This window comes from Mobula hypostoma, chromosome 2, assembly GCF_963921235.1.
Source record: "Mobula hypostoma chromosome 2, sMobHyp1.1, whole genome shotgun sequence".
Lineage (NCBI taxonomy): Eukaryota > Metazoa > Chordata > Chondrichthyes > Myliobatiformes > Myliobatidae > Mobula > Mobula hypostoma.
This window is the reverse complement of record NC_086098.1, coordinates 173,408,225-173,424,271: the sequence shown is the minus strand read 5'-3', so window position 1 is coordinate 173,424,271 and position 16,047 is coordinate 173,408,225. Positions and strand designations below refer to the sequence as shown.

At 41.3% G+C, this 16,047-nt stretch overlaps 1 protein-coding gene across 1 annotated transcript in view; it reads right to left on the bottom strand.

Moving 5' to 3' along the window:
- Nucleotides 1–689: 689 nt before the first annotated feature.
- The window catches only part of LOC134357772 (deoxynucleoside triphosphate triphosphohydrolase SAMHD1-like), a 70,423-nt gene continuing 55,065 nt past the window's right edge, over nucleotides 690–16,047 (bottom strand). Inside the window, exons 12-16 of the mRNA XM_063069404.1 lie at nucleotides 12,153–12,292; nucleotides 5,338–5,430; nucleotides 4,498–4,602; nucleotides 3,645–3,782; nucleotides 690–1,067 (exon numbers count right to left, since the gene is read on the bottom strand). Coding sequence (XP_062925474.1) covers nucleotides 3,645–3,782; nucleotides 4,498–4,602; nucleotides 5,338–5,430; nucleotides 12,153–12,292 — 476 coding nt within the window. The 3' untranslated portion in view covers nucleotides 690–1,067. The remainder of the gene's footprint in view (nucleotides 1,068–3,644; nucleotides 3,783–4,497; nucleotides 4,603–5,337; nucleotides 5,431–12,152; nucleotides 12,293–16,047) is intronic.

Here is a 16,047-nt window from a genome sequence, read left to right as displayed (position 1 = left end):
GATTTCTATAGTGCAAATCCAGCTGCCTTTTCACAAGATAAAAACATCCTAAGGATGTTCAAAAGCAAGTGATTCCGCTGACCATTATTAAAAAGTGCAAAAGCAAAATGTTGCCTCAATTCCCAGAAGGAATGGAAGGTGTAGCTCCTCCACCCTGACGGCGGCCTCTCCTTGGCTCAACAAAGTGGGACAAGGTGTTGGAACAGGAATGGGAATCAGAGTTAAGAAGTTTGGCCACCAGGAAGTCCTGCTTGTGGTGGGCAGTGCGGAGGTGTTTGGCGAAGCGGTCCCCCAATTTATGATGGGACTTACCAACGTAGAGGAGGCCTCATCGGGAGCACCGTATATAATAGACAACCCACCTGATTCACAGGTGAAGTGTTGCCTCACCTGGAAGGACCATTTAGGGCCCTGAATTGAAGCAGGAGGTGTATGGACAGGTTCAGCCTTAGGTCACTTGCAGGGTTGTGTGCCTGGAGGGAAGTTAATGGGAAGGGAGAATGGACAAGAGAATCGCAGAGGGAGCGATCCCTGCAGAAAGCTGGGCGGGGGGGGGTGTGTGTGAACTAAAGATATGTTTACTGTGAATGTTGTGTTTCACACTCTGCAATGCTCTGCATGGTGACACAAACTACATGGTTTACAGTCTGAGGTTAGCTACCAACTGGAACGGAGCAATCAATCAATAAGATATTGTGTTGACAAAGAAATCAATTCTTCTCAACTAATTTGCTCCTAAGTCATTTAGATTTTACTTCCTTTGCACGAACATTTCTTTCCACCATTGAAGCAAGTGCTCTGTAAACTGGGAATCAGAAAATAACCACGGAAACTATGAGATTAAACCAATAAGAACAAGAAATAAAACAATTACATGATGCACAGGAAATTCCCCACTCTTCCTACTTGAAGAGCTACAACATTCTCTTTCTACTTAAACAGCTTTATCACTCCACGCCTGACAATGTGATTGAACGTCACTCCTGGGCTAGTACCAACATCGGCGCAGGGTTAATATCACCATGATCTTGCAGGTAGATACAAACATGTAATGATTAACCACCATTCTGAAGGGAAAAGAAAATCACTTCACGTTATTTAAACTTGAAAAGGGCTTAAGAAAAACAATTTCTTTGCACTTCCACACCATGCTGCCACACATCCTCCAAATCCACACTGGATAAATGTGAAGTTATCCACTTTGGTGGCAAAAATAGGAAAACAGATTATTATCTGAATGGTGGCCGATTAGGAAAAGGGGAGGTGCAACGAGACCTGGGTGTCATTATACACCAGTCATTGAAAGTGGGCATGCAGGTACAGCAGGCGGTGAAAAAGGCAAACGGTATGCTGGCATTTATAGCGAGAGGATTCGAGTACAGGAGCAGGGAGGTACTACTGCAGTTGTACAAGGCCTTGGTGAGACCACACCTGGAGTATTGTGTGCAGTTTTGGTCCCCTAATCTGAGGAAAGACATCTTTGCCATAGAGGGAGTACAAAGAAGGTTCACCAGATTGATTCCTGGGATGGCAGGTCTTTCATATGAAGAAAGACTGGATGAACTGGGCTTGTACTCGTTGGAATTTAGAAGATTGAGGGGGGATCTGATTGAAACGTATAAGATCCTAAAGGGATTGGACAGGCTAGATGCGGGAAGATTGTTCCCGATGTTGGGGAGGTCCAGAACGAGGGGTCACAGTTTGAGGATAGAGGGGAAGCCTTTTAGGACTGAGATTAGGAAAAACTTCTTCACACAGAGAGTGGTGAATCTGTGGAATTCTCTGCCACAGCAAACTGTTGAGGCCAGTTCATTAGCTATGTTTAAAAGGAAGTTAGATATGGCCCTTGTGGCTACAGGGGTCAGGGGGTATGGAGGGAAGGCTGGGTTCTGAGTTGGATGATCAGCCATGATCATAATAAATGGCGGTGCAGGCTCGAAGGGCCGAATGGCCTACTCCTGCACCTATTTTCTATGTTTCTATGTTTCTATCTCACCTTTCAACGAAAGCCCCTTCCACCCCCTCAGGTTGCAAACCCCTCCCACCCATCTTCTCCTTGCCATTATTTCTGAGGAAGGAAGGGGACATTTCCACAGTCTCCTTGCATGACAAACGTCAAACTGTGACTGGAGAAGCTCACACACCTACCGCAGGCGAAAACCAATACTAGTATTTCCAGAGTATAACAGCCAAACAGAGAAAGGATTGAGAGCATCGGCAAGAGGCAATGTCTCAGGTCAGTGAGATCATTCAGCACCTTATCCCTCTTCCTATTGTTGCCATTGGGCAGGAGGCAGAGAGCAGCAAAAAGCTAATTTTGTGGCATCTGTATGCAGTGTATGTATGCCCATGATAGTCACATGACATTACAGCACAGAAACAGGCCCTTTGGCCCATCCAGTCCATGCCAAACTATTGATCTGTCTAGTCTCACTGAGCTGCGCCCAGACTATCACCCTATACACCCCTCCCATACATATACCTAACCAAATTTCTTGTAAATGTTGAAAAGCAGAGGAGAGGAGAAGATGGCGGCGCGACACAGCGGGCAGCAGCCACTCCGGTGATGAATATCTGTTATCTGTCAAGTAGGGTGCCGTGCACAATCCTGATTTAATGGAGGCAGACATGAGAGCACAGAGGAACATCTGGTGAAATTTCTGGAATGCCTGTTTCGCTGCCACTGCTACTGTGTGATCCAGAATCTCCGGAGGGGAAGGCCCTGAGTCCTCAGCTTTGCTTGTTGCTCGGCGGCCGGGGCGGCAAATCTTTTGGCATAATGATGCCCAAGTATTTGACGGACTCTGTTTGCCATGCCGAAGGATATCTACTTCCAATTTTTCTTGGTGGGCTACAGTTATATGAAAATAGTTGGGTTTTATCTATGTTGATCTTGTATCCTGATAATTGGCCATATTATTCAAAGGATTGCATCAATTTAGGTAAAGAGTATGTTGGTTTTCCTGGATAGATCAAAATGACCATGTGCTCGGCAGAGATGGTGCTCGGTGTTGGAGGGCTGGTCGGAAGCTTGAAGTTTTCGGATGGACTCAGAGTCAGCTGTGGTCGGGTGCTTCCAGGGTGCTGCATCGGCAAGTTTGCGGTGCTGGAGGTTCATGGCAGGGAGAGTTTCTCCCTTCTACCATCTGCGTGAGATGATGGGCTATCGGGACTTTGAGACTTTTTTTTACCGTGCCCATGGTCCGCTCTTTATCAAATAACAGTATTGCTTTGCACTGTTGTAACTATATGTTATAATTATGTGGCTTTTGTCAATTTTAGTCTTGGTCTGTCCTGTGTTTCTGTGGTATCATTCTGGAGGAACATTGTATAATTTCTTAATGCATGCATTTCTAAATGACAATAAACGAGGACTGAGTGTCCTCATAATCCAATAATCTATTCTAAACTAAACCTGAATCACTTCTGCTGGCTACTCATTCCACACGCTCATCTCCCTCTGTGTGAAGAAGCTCCCCATCATGAGCTCCTGAAACATTTTGCCTTAACCCATGGCCTCTTTTTCTAATCTCACACAATCTAGAAAGCCTGCTTGCATTTCCCATATCGATACGCATCATAATTTTATCGAACGACTTTACAGAAAGCATTACAGTAATACTAAGACAACTCTCTCTTCTTACTCATGGCATGGGTAACTTCCTGTTCTTACACCATTGGACAAAGTGATTCCGTGCAGCTCGCACAGACTTCTCGTCGGTCTTCTTGCAGTACGCTTGGATCAGATGCTCTGAAAACGTCTGTGGTAGTATCTGAGATACCTGGGTGGGCACCAGAGAGAGAGAGAGAGAGAAAGAGAGATTAATACCCACAACCACGAGGAGGTAGTTTGCCACACAGCCCCTCGAGCCTATTGCACCTTCCAGTATGATCATGACTAATCTGTTGCAACTTCCAATCGTCAATCTTGACTACCCACAGTGACCACCCACTTGTTTATCATGCCTTTGTCTTAAAAATACACAAGTTCTCTGCTTCAAAGAAAAATGTTCCAAGGATGCATGGTCACTGAGAGAAAAGGCTTTGCCCCACCTCTTAAATGAGCAACCATCTATTTTTAAAACTGAACGCCTAATTCTACAGTTTCAAAAAGAAAACACCCTTTCCACTTCAATCCTGGCAAGCCCCGTTAGACTATGTTTCAAATGATTCTCCTCCCACATTTATTAAGTCCAGGAAATGCACGTTAAGCCTGTCCAAACTATCCTGTTATGACAACTGACCACCATGAGCTTCTTAGAGCAATGGAGCAAGGTTCAGATCGCAGACACACCAAGTTCAGAGCTGGATCCCAGTGAGACGGCCAAGATCTCCAGAGACTATGATGGCTGGGAAGCAAACTGAAAAGACTGGAAAGCCCACAATGAGAGCCCCAGTCACACCCCTACAGTGGCCGGTGCAAGGCTGGAAGGAAACAAGTTCACACACTGCTTCAGCAGCCAGATGTGTTTATACCTCTGATGCTCGGGAGGTTACCTGCACTCTTCTGATTCGGAAGGCATATTCAGGGTTATTCTTGCAGTAGAATCGAACCTTATTAATGGGGTTTTTCTCTTTCATCCCGTAGTTCATTGGAATAACCTAGTGTGAGAAATTTTAGTTATATTTATTCACAGTAAAAAACAAATTACTCTCTCGTAAACAGCCACAAAATAAAACAAACTGTATTTTTTATCGCACTGGTCGCAAGCCCATCGATTATGAAAGTTACTCTGTTAATAGAAGTGCAGTCTCTTAGTTCCACAGCGCAGGCTCAATCCCGAACTCCTGTACAGAGATTACACAATTTCCCTGTGAAGACACAAATTTCCCTGAGGTGCACCAGTTCCCCCCACGTCCCAATGACATATGGGTTAAATGTCTGTGGTAAATTACACCTATGGCGTGGGTAGGTGATAGGATCTGGGAGGATTTGATGGAAATAAGGGAAGAATCAAATGAGATATGTGCATGGGTGTTTGGTGATTGCTACAGAGTCAGTAACCCAGGTTTAATCCTGACCTCAGGTACTGTCTGCGTGGAGTTTGCATGCTCTCCCTGTAACCAAGGGGAATTCCTCAGGGTCTCAGATTTTCTCCCAAATCCCAAACTGTGCACATTTGTAGATTAAATGACCACCGAACTGTACCCTTGGTGTGCAGGTGAGTGCTGGAATCTGTACTGAGTTAATAGGAACATGTGGAAAATAAAATAGGTGAGGGTAGGATTAGGTAAATGGGTACCTGATGACTGGCTGAAGGGCTTAGTTCCATAATGGCACAATCTGCCAGATGTATGGAGAACTCTCCTCTCCATCATTAACGAGCCAGTACTCACATTTACAATGAGATCTTCTGCCTCGAGTTGAACGTCCACAGGTTCTGAGGGAACAGCTGCAGCCACTTCAGTCTCCAGACCATCAATCTCCTCCTGATGGAGAGAGAACATTTCAAGTGAGTTTGATTAAATTTGTAAATGTACAAATAAAATCCAATGTACGATAAAGCAACGACTGCAGTCTGTGACAGTCAATGCCTACAGGGATTGTAATGTTACAAATTACCGTCTCGGAGGGCAACGTTTCTGAGAGCATATGCCCAAGTTCTATCAAATGATATTATATTTTGAGCAGAGATTATCAATGGTTGATGAATTAGTAACAATATTTATGGACTTTTATTCCCAAGGAAATATAATGAGTCCCGTTGCTTATTTATGTGCATTCATTGTGTAACGCCCTGGTTAAGATTTTTACGATGCTGTAGGTATTTCATTTCAGCAGTTCTGTAAGAGCAGTCTGTTCTGCTTTTAGCATGTTTGGGCTTGAGCTAAAGATAAGAGGCTATGTTATCCAACTTAGGAATGTTGTGTCAGCCAATCAGGATAGCGGAATTGGGAGAAGGTTTTAGAGAACACTGCATGGAGAGGTTTTTGTGATGGACACTGTGGTGTGGGTTGAATTACTTTTTGGCAGAAGCTGGGAGAAGACAGAGGGAAGATGGCTGAGGATGCCATCCCTGTTGCACAAGGTGCTTTGTTTAGATAAAAAGCTTCCAGGAGGAAGGACCAATACCCCCATGGGGGAGCCTGTTTGTTCAAGATGGATTTCCAACCACATTCGGAAGATGGTGTGTTCTTTCATGCAGACTGTGGTCCAGCACGTGAGTTAAAGATGACTTCAAGATGAGCTCCAACGGATGTGCACATTTGGACTGGGTTAACTGTAATCGGCCCTTTTTATCTTTCTTCTTTTCTTTTCCCTGCTAACTGTTTGATAAAGCTAATATTTGTAAATATACTTTTGTTATAATTGTACTCAGTGCATGATCTGTTATTTCTTGTTGACAGCTAATTGCATGGGGGCAGTATTTGCACAGTATTCACACAGATCGGGGTTCCATGGTTCAGACATCCCAACTTCCCAGTTTTGGTAGGGCTCAAGTCATACCAACCCTAGATATATGGAGTTTGAGATAGGTGGTTTTCTCATTGCGGAGTCCACTGGCTGTCAGTGAGGGGCTAATGATATCTGTTAGAAAAGGGGTTTCAATTGTTTTACTTTAATAAACGTATAACAGAGAGAGATTGAAAAAATGAAGCATTTCAGAAAATCTGTTCAAAAATTATTGTAGGAGCAATGTATCTGTTCTCTGTCTGCTTTGTACTTTTGTGCTGTGGGGTTTAGTATGTTTATGATGGTAACTGGCTACATGAGTGGAGGTGGGGCAAATCGAAGGGAGTAAGTTGCGTATTCTTGTTTATTTCATTGCAGTTTATAGCTTGGGACTGGTGGAGCTTGTATTGTTTGCTGACTGCTGAGATAACACTCAATAATGCTTAGTTGCATGTTTGCTAATTGCTGATAAAGGATCAAATGAAAGGTTCGACTTTTGGAGCAATCATTGGAGCTGTGGGCACGTCACCCAAGTTTAATAGTCCATATGGTCGCAGGTAAGAGGCAAATGTTCTGTTTAGAGTTTGGATTAGTTTTGCACTACTTTTCTGTCAGCAAAATTTTTCAGTATATGCTAAATGAACATCAGCTTTTGGATATGCTGAGAAATTAAAAGCACCACAGCTTGGAGCAGCTTGTTGATTCATGTTGTGTATTTTGGATTTGAAACAAAGCATTGAATGGTCAGTGTTGCTGTGTCTGACTGGGTTGGACGGAAAAGCTTTACAGTGTTTTCCTGAAGTGCTTGACCCTTAAGTCTGTTGTAAAGCTGAAGAAATGAATTGCTCCCATTGTTGAAAATTGGAATTGAAACTGCCATTGTTTTGTCTGGGACAAGATGAGTTCAGCTGAAAGCAGTAACCTGGAAGGCAACACAGAGAGTAATTAAACATATATGCGATGTGGAAGGTCAGTTCTCTGGGGAAAATGAAAATATTTACAAAGTCAAAGAACAGTCTGTAACCAGGGATACAGCTGATGAGTTACAGGATGATGTATGCAATGAGGAGAGCGTGTCTAACGTACATATAGCACGTATTGTAACCACAAGCCAAACATCTCATGCATCTGAGACCACACCAGTATACATTAGAATAGAGGCTGATTTAGCTGATTATATGCAAGGCAACACATATTGAGGGATAAGCACGGTCGGATTGGGTAACAAGCCAGTAAAGACCAATGTGTAAGTGGAGCAAGAAATTAGGAAAGGCAAAAGGAAATTTGACCTTTTCTCTCAGATCATAGTGAGTACTGGGTAAGTGACAGTGGACACATGTTGTTGCATTTGTCTTTGGCCCAAATGAAATCCCACATGGAGTCTGATCCAACTTTGGTCTCCTGAATTGCCGACAGGACATGCATGACATTGTCGAAGAGCTGCAGAAGAATGCTTTCAGAGTTGGGAGAGAAATTGAGCAGACTAAACTTGGATTTGAGTTTTGAGAAACAAGAGGTCCTATTGAAATCCACGGAATGAGAGCTCACAGGATAGATGCAGGAAAGATGTGTACAAAAGGAATGGGATTGCACTTGAACCCAATAGGACTAATATCCTTGCAGGCAGATTTGCTGGAACTATTGTGGAGAATTTAAACTAATTTGGCAAGGTGTTGAGAACTGGAGAAATAGGGCTGAGAATAGGGCATTTGGTATACAAATAGAGGCAATCATGGACAGACTGATGATTGGGCAAAATTGCAGTCAATGGGACGAGTGACAATGTAAAAGGGGGTCAAAATTGGAAAGGGTGATGAGTACAAGACTGAAGTTGTTATATTTGAACGCACACAATATATGGAATAAGATAGATGAACCTGTAGCACAGTTACAGATTAGCATGTAGGGCGATGTAGGCATTACTGGGAGTGTAATTTCCATGGATACACATTGTATCAAAAGGACAGGTAGGTAGGCAGAGGGACTGGGTGGCTTTGTTGGAAAAAATGCGACCAAATCATTAGAAAGAAGTGACGTAGGGTCGAAAGATGTGGAATCATTGTGGGTCGAGCTCAGAAACTGCAAAGTTAAAAAGACCCCAAACAGTAGCAAAGATGTGGCTTACAAGTTACAACTGGAAATAGAAAATGGATGCCAAAAGGGCAAGGTTATGATAGTCATGGGGGATTTCAATATGCAGGTAGATTGGGAAAATCAAGTTGATGCTGGATCTCAAGAAGGGGATTATGTAGAATGCCTACAAGACGTCTTTTTAGAGCAGCTCATGGTCGAGCCCACAAGGGGATCAGCTATTCTGGATTGGGTGTTGTGCAATGAACTGGAATTGATTAGAGAGCTTAAGGTAAAGGAACGTTTAAGAGCCAGTGATCACAATATGACAGAATTCACCCTGCTATTTGAGAAGGAGAAGCTAATGCCACATATATCAGTATTACAGTGGAGTAAAAGGAATTGTGGAGTTATGAGAGAGGAGCCGGTGAAAACTGACCAGTCTATGAGGACTTCTGGGGCACCTATTGAGCAGCGATCTCGAGTAGCACCAGAGCTCAATGGGTATTAAATACTCCCATTTCAGCCTGATACAGATGGGAATCACAAATACGTCCAAGGTCTGTACTGTCAATAAAGATGTTGCAATGCAATTGAATAAACTATCGCTGCTTAAAACCAATGGGAACAAAGCTGATTGTAGCCGTATTTCTCACTGGATTCCGTGTTGGAAACGTGGCTGCAGGTCAGGAATACAAGTGCGTTTAAAAAAATGACGCTTTAGACTCATAATATCAACTATTTTGCTGGCAAACATACAGTCTACAGCAAATAAAATCGAAGATGTCAGTGCTAGGGTGCTGTATCAGAGGGACATTAGGATCTCATGCATCCTTTGCTTCCAAGAGCCCTTCCATACTGGATGCAGTGATTCAGATTGTCAGGTTTACTATACACTGTCAGGATGGGACTATTGATGTCTCAAAAGCAGGGGTGGAGGTGTGTGCCTCATGATCAGCTCCTCTTGGTACACAAACATACAGTGCTGACCCAATTTTGCTCACCAGACCTGGAATGTCTTGCAATCAATTGCCATCCATTTTACTTGCGGCAGGAGATTTCTGTGATCATCTTGGAACCAGTGTACTTTCCACGTCAACCAATGTCAAACAGGATTTAGATGATCTGAGCAATGGGATCAACATGCACAAAACAGCAGAAATTGATGCCTTCATCATTATTTTGTGGGATTTTAACCAGGCCAGCCTGAAAAACTCACTAAATAATTACTAACAACAAATTATTTGCAGTACCAGAGCAAACAACACATTGGACTATTGTTACACCATCATTAAGAATGCTCTCCGTGCTCTTCTGTGCCCTCACTATGGAAAGTCTGATCACCTGGCTGTACTTCTACCCCCTGAGAATAGGCAGAGACTGAAGACTGCGGCACCAGTAGTGAGGACCCAGGAGGTATGGACAAGGGAAGCACAGGAGTGGTTGTCGGACTGCTTTGAATTGGTAGACTGGACTGTGTTCAGAGATTCATCTTTGTATCTGGATGAGTATGACACAATTGTTATTGACTTTAGTTCAGCTGGAAGTAGTATTCAATAGGCAGGATGATGCAACCCTGGCTTACAAGAGAAGTCCCAGCCAACATAAAAGTCAAAGAGACAGCATCTAATACAGCAAAAATAGTGGAAAGTGAGAGGATTGGGAATCTTTCATAAACCAACAGAAAGCAACTAAAAAAGTCATTAAGAAGGAAAAGATAGAATATGAAATTAACCTTGCCAATAATATAAAAGACAACAACAAAAGTTTGTTCTGATATATAAAGTGTAAAAGAGAGGGGAGAGTAGATATTAGACCACTGGAAAATGATGTTGGGAAGGTAGTAATGGGAGACAACAAAATGGTCGATGAACTGAATAAGTATTTTGCATCAATCTTCACTGTGGAAGACACTAGCAGTATTCTGGAAGTTTGAGAGTGTTGGGGACAGAAGTGAGTGAAGTTGCCATTACTAGAGAGAAGGTGCTGGAGAAACTGAAAGGTCTGAAGGTAGATAAGTCATGTAGACCAGATGGTGTACACTCCAGGGTTCTGATGGAGGTGGCTGAACAGATTGTAGAGGCATTAGTATTGATCTTTCAAGAATCGATGGACTGTGGTATGGTTCCAGAGGACTGGAAAGTTGCAAATGTCACTCCACTCTTAAAGAGGGGGGAAGAGGCAGAAGGAAGAAAATTGCAGGCCAATTAGTTTGACCTCAGCGGTTAGGAAAATATTGGAATTGATTGTTAAGGATGTGGTTTCCGGTACTTGGAGGCACAATGAAAAAATAGGGTGTGGTAGGCATGGCTTCCTTCAGGGAAAATTTTGCCTGATAAATTTGGTGGAATTCTTTGAAGAAATAACAAGCAGGATAGACAAATGAGAATTGAAGTATGTTATCTACTAGGATTTTCACAGTGTTTTGACAACTGAGGCTGCTTAACAAGTTAAAAGCCCGTTGTATTACAGGAAATACATTACCATGGATAGAGCATTGGTTAATTGGCAGGAGGCAAAGAGTGGGAATAAATCGAGCCTTTTCTGGTTTGCTGCTGGTGACAAGTGGTGTTCCATGGGGTGTGTGTTGAGACTGCACTTTTTAATTTGGATGATGGAATGGATATCTCAGTGGCCAGGTTTGTGGACAATATGAAGACAGGTGGAGGAGCAGGTAGTTTGCGGAGGCAGAGAGGCTACAGAAGGACTTAGACAGAATGGCAGAATGGACAAAGTGGTAGATGAAATACAGTGTTGGGAAGGGTATGGTCATGCACTTTAGTAGAAGAAATAAAAGTGTAGAATATTTTCAAAATGAAGAGAAACTTCTAAAATCTGAGGTGCAAAAGGACTTGGGTGTCCTCGTGCAGGACTCACTGAAGGTGAATTTGCAGGTTAAGTTGGTGGTGAGGAAGGCAAATGCAATGTTAGCATTCATTTGGAGAGGATTATAATATAAAAGGAAGAATGTAATGTTAAGGCTGTATAAGGTGCTGGTGAGGCCTCATTTGGAGTACTGTGAGCAGTTTTTAGCCCCTTACCTAGGAAAAGATGTGCTGTCATTGCAGAGGTTTCAATGAAGGTTCACAAAAATGATTCCGAGATTGAAAGGCTTATCATATGAGGAGCGTTTGATGACTCTGGGCCAAAAATCACCGGAATTCAGAAGAATGAAGGGCATCTCAGTGAAACCTAACAAATGTTAAAAGGTCTGCACAGAATGGGTTTGGAGAGGATGTTTAATCTGGTGTGGGAGTGTAAGACCAGAGTACAGGTACGTCCATTGAGAACGGAGATAAGGAGGTATTTCTTTAGCCAGAGTGTGGCGAATATGTGGAACTTATTGCCACATGCGGCTGTGAACACCAAGTCATTGGGGTATATTTGGGGCAGATTAGTCAGTGCCTGAATTGATATAGGAGAAGGCAGGAAATTGAGGGAAATCCATCAGCCAGAACAAAATGGCAGAGCAGGCTTGAATCAAGGGTGTTGGAATGGTGCAGGAACATGATGCTCAGGTAGAACAGCCATAATGTTGAATAGCAGAGAGCCTCAAAGGGCTAAAAGGATTACTATTACACCTGACTCTTCCATTCTCAGCTTGATTCAAGGGAAGGTTCGCTGATCTCTGGTTGTGGGAGTAATATAGAGAGCTGTGGCAGAGACTACCAGCCAAAGTAATAATTACCTGCTTAATTTTTGTCTTTGCTTTAGACTGTGTCTGCCCAATACATTTGTACAATCTGCGGTTTAGGATGTTGTTCAGGATTGTTCGTGCCTCTTCCAGCTCAGGTTCAGAGGAATTCAGAATCTGTTGAAAGATACTGTCTGTAAAAGCAAAATAGAAGATCAAAGAAAAACATTACAACACCATGTAATTGCACTGATTTAATGAACTTTTGTTTTCTGGTTGACTTAAAGCAAATTAGGAAGATAAATGTGTGATTCGTACTGATTAGCAATAGAGTTATCACAGTTATAGAGCAATACAACACAGACCCAGGCCTATCCTGTACATGCCAAACTGTTATTCTGTCGAGTCACTTTGGCCCGTTCCTGTACCATAGTCTTGTAAGGAAAAAGTTCAATGTGATTCCTACTTGTTATACACTAAAATAAAATGGAAGTCTGAAAGACAAAATGGCGCTAATTTGCAGTGAGATTATTTAGGAGAGTACAAGAGACACAGTTGACAGCAAAGTTTGAGAAAGTTAAGGGAGTACACGTGTACAGCCATAACAGTGGAAGATGGTGAAAACATGACTTTCACTGGAAGCTGATTTCATGGTGCAAGTATCACATGCATGGACTTTCCATTTCTTTCCATTTCTGCTGGTTCTTTAACCCGTCACGGGGTACGTGACAATAGGTACATGGAGCTTAGAATGTTAGAGGGCTATAGGTAAGCCTAGTAATTTCTCAGGTTGGGGCATATTCAGCACAATTTTGTGGGCCGAAGGGCCTGTATTGTGCTGTAGGTTTTCTGTGTTTCTATGTTTCTAAGAGTAGCGTGTAGAAATGAAAATATTACTTATCATCCTGTAAATGAGCTGAACTGCAGAATGCTGACGTATAGATGACAAACAACAATGGACTCAGCACCGATCCCTACGCCACACTAGTCACAGGCCTCCAGTTAGCAAGGCAACCATCTACAAACTACTCTCAGGGTTCACCTATGAAGCCAATGTAAAATCCAATTTACTAACTCATCCTGAATGCCAGGAGACCGGACGTCCTGTTGTTAACAGTCTCCTCCGAGTTCTGCATCCAAAGAGTTTGAACTTTTCCAAAAAAAGAGGATGATATTACTTTAATTTAGAAAAGTGATTAGTGATGTACAGTTTTCTGTTTAAATCTCTCGGGACTCTCTTGGCGGCGCTCGATGGAGTAGGTCATTTTTGGCTCGGCTCTGGAGTTTTTTCAATTTTTCTATCACCCTTCTATTATATATATTGAAGTGTCTTTAATACCTTTATATGTTTGAAATTTGAACTTTAATCAACGGAAATGTCTCGGCAAAGAAAGGCATTAGCCAAGGGCAAAGAAATTGAAAATGGATACAGGAAGAAGAAAGGTACTTTCGAACAATTTAAACAGCCTCAACTTACTTTGCAAACTATCTCGAATTTACTGGATGAAAAACTCGAAAAGAAATTCGCTACACTGGAAGCAATGTTGAAGGAGAATCAAAGTAAATTGATAGCACTTGGAAAAGAGAGCGATAAACAGCAATGGCAAATTTCAGAGCTTACTGAAGCGTGGAAACAAGAGAGATTCCAGAATGAACTCTTCGGGAAAGAAATTAAATTTGACTACTCGTACATTGGAGCAGTATAAAGACAAGATTATTGATTTGGAGAGTCGTAGTCGCAGACAGAATTTGTGAACAATAGTACTCGGTGAAGACGTTGAGAGTGGGGACCTCACTAAATTTTTCTCTCAATTTTTAATGGAAAGCTTTGGATCAGAGGTCTTCTCTTCCCCTCCGGTACTTGATTTTGCCCATCAATCGTTAAAACAAAAACCCTTGAAAGAATTGCATCCGCGTCCTGTAATTCTCCAGTTTCACTACGTGAGTACTAAGGAGCACTTAATCTGAATTGCTCGTCGGAAAGGAATTATCGTTCATCAAAATCTTAAGTTTTGTTTGGTTGAAGATTATTGCCCTGAGGTAATTTAAGAAAGATTGTGTTTTAGATCGATGATGTCGGAATTATATCAAAGGAACTTTCGCCCGGCGTTGTTATACTCTGCCCGCTTAAGAGTTGTTGTACCTGATAATTTGTTTAAATGGTTTAAAATCGTGGACGACGCACAATTTCTCGAAGAACATTCCTCGAGCTCAGATGTTTAATTAATTTACCGTTCTTTGGAGTTTGTATACATCTGGCTTATTAGCTAATAATCAGCATATAGATTTGGACATTTTACATTTGTAGAGCTTTGGCCTTGGGCTGAGTCTTCTGGTACTTTGTTTTCATTTATGTCTGCTCTATGTTAGTATCCCTTTTCTTTTTCTCGATTATTTTATTTTTCTTTTATTTTTAAATGTCCGTTTTAGAAAATTGTTAAGACTTTGACTTGGTGATCATTTGATTTTTCTTGAAATATTATTAAGATTGTACTTTGTTTTATTTCTTAAGATCAGGTCTTTTAAAATGGTCTGTAAAGGATTGTTTTTTTCATCTAACTGTGTTTGGCATTCCAATTGTAATGTTTAGACTATAGGCGGTTTTTATTTTTATAATCGGAGGTTTGCCGTCAGAGAGATGGGGGTTGGGTGGTTCTTAGTTAGTTTACTGGCTGCCTATTGGCCAGGGTTCTGGGTTTTGTGGGAGGGGGAGGGGATTAGTTTTACTCTAGTTTTTCTCACTTGGGCTGACTTGAAACTCCAAAAATGTCTGTATTGTCGTAACTTCTGGTTCCTCTTTAAACTTTTGTTCCTCTTCCTGATTTGTGAGTTTCCTGTGCAATTTGGTTAACCCTTTACTTACCATATGGTTTATTTAAGGAAAATGGATAATATTATTAACTTTGTTTCATGGAATATGAATGGTTTGAATCATCCAAATAAACGGAAGAAGATTTAAAAAAATTTTCAGAGATTGAATGCTCAGATTATTTTTGTGCAGAAGACTCATGTGAGGAGGGAGGATAATCAGCGTTTTTGTTTAGGCTTTAGAAGGAACAACAGTTTCATTCAAACTCATCGACCAAAGTGAAAGGTGTTTCCATTTTTATAGACTCTTCGAACTCATTTGTTCATTATGATATAATTTCAGACCCATATGGTAGATTTCTATTAATTACTGGTTTACTTTATAACCAAAAAGTAGTTTTGGTTAATGTATGCACCAAATATTGATTATCCTGAATTTTTTATACATTTATTTGTATCTCTTCCTAATTTAAATGAATATATGTTAATAATGGGAGGTGATTTAAATTGTTGTTTGAATCCTATGATGGATAGTTCTGCACCCAATCAGGCATTTCCAAACAAATCTGTTATTTTTATTAATTCCTTTTTAGTTGACTCAGGAATTTTAGACGTTTGGAGATTTTAAATTCTAATGATAAAGAGTTCTTTCTTTTCTCATGTATATCATAATTACTCCAGAATCAATTACTTTTTTTATTGATTCTCGATTAGTTTCATTTGTCACTACCTGTGAATATGATACAATTGCCATTTCCAACCATGCGCCTTTGAAATTATCAATTAAATTTAGGGATGCAATTTTTAGTACTAGACGACGGTCTTTCGATAGTACTAGATGACGGTCGTTCGATTCTATTTTGCTTTAAGATTTAAATTTTGATAATTTTATTAAAGAACAGATTGCATTTTTTTCCCCATCTAACTCAATGGAAGAAATTTCCAGTGGGATATTATGGGATACCTTTAAAGCATATATTCGCGGGCAAATTATTTCATACTCTGCTGGAGTGAAAAAATGTATTAATAGTGAAATACGTACATTGGCTGATAAGATTAAAGAAATTGATAAAAAATATTCCATTGCTCCTAATTTGGAGCTTTATAAAGAGAGAGTTGAACTTCAGATGCAACACAGTTT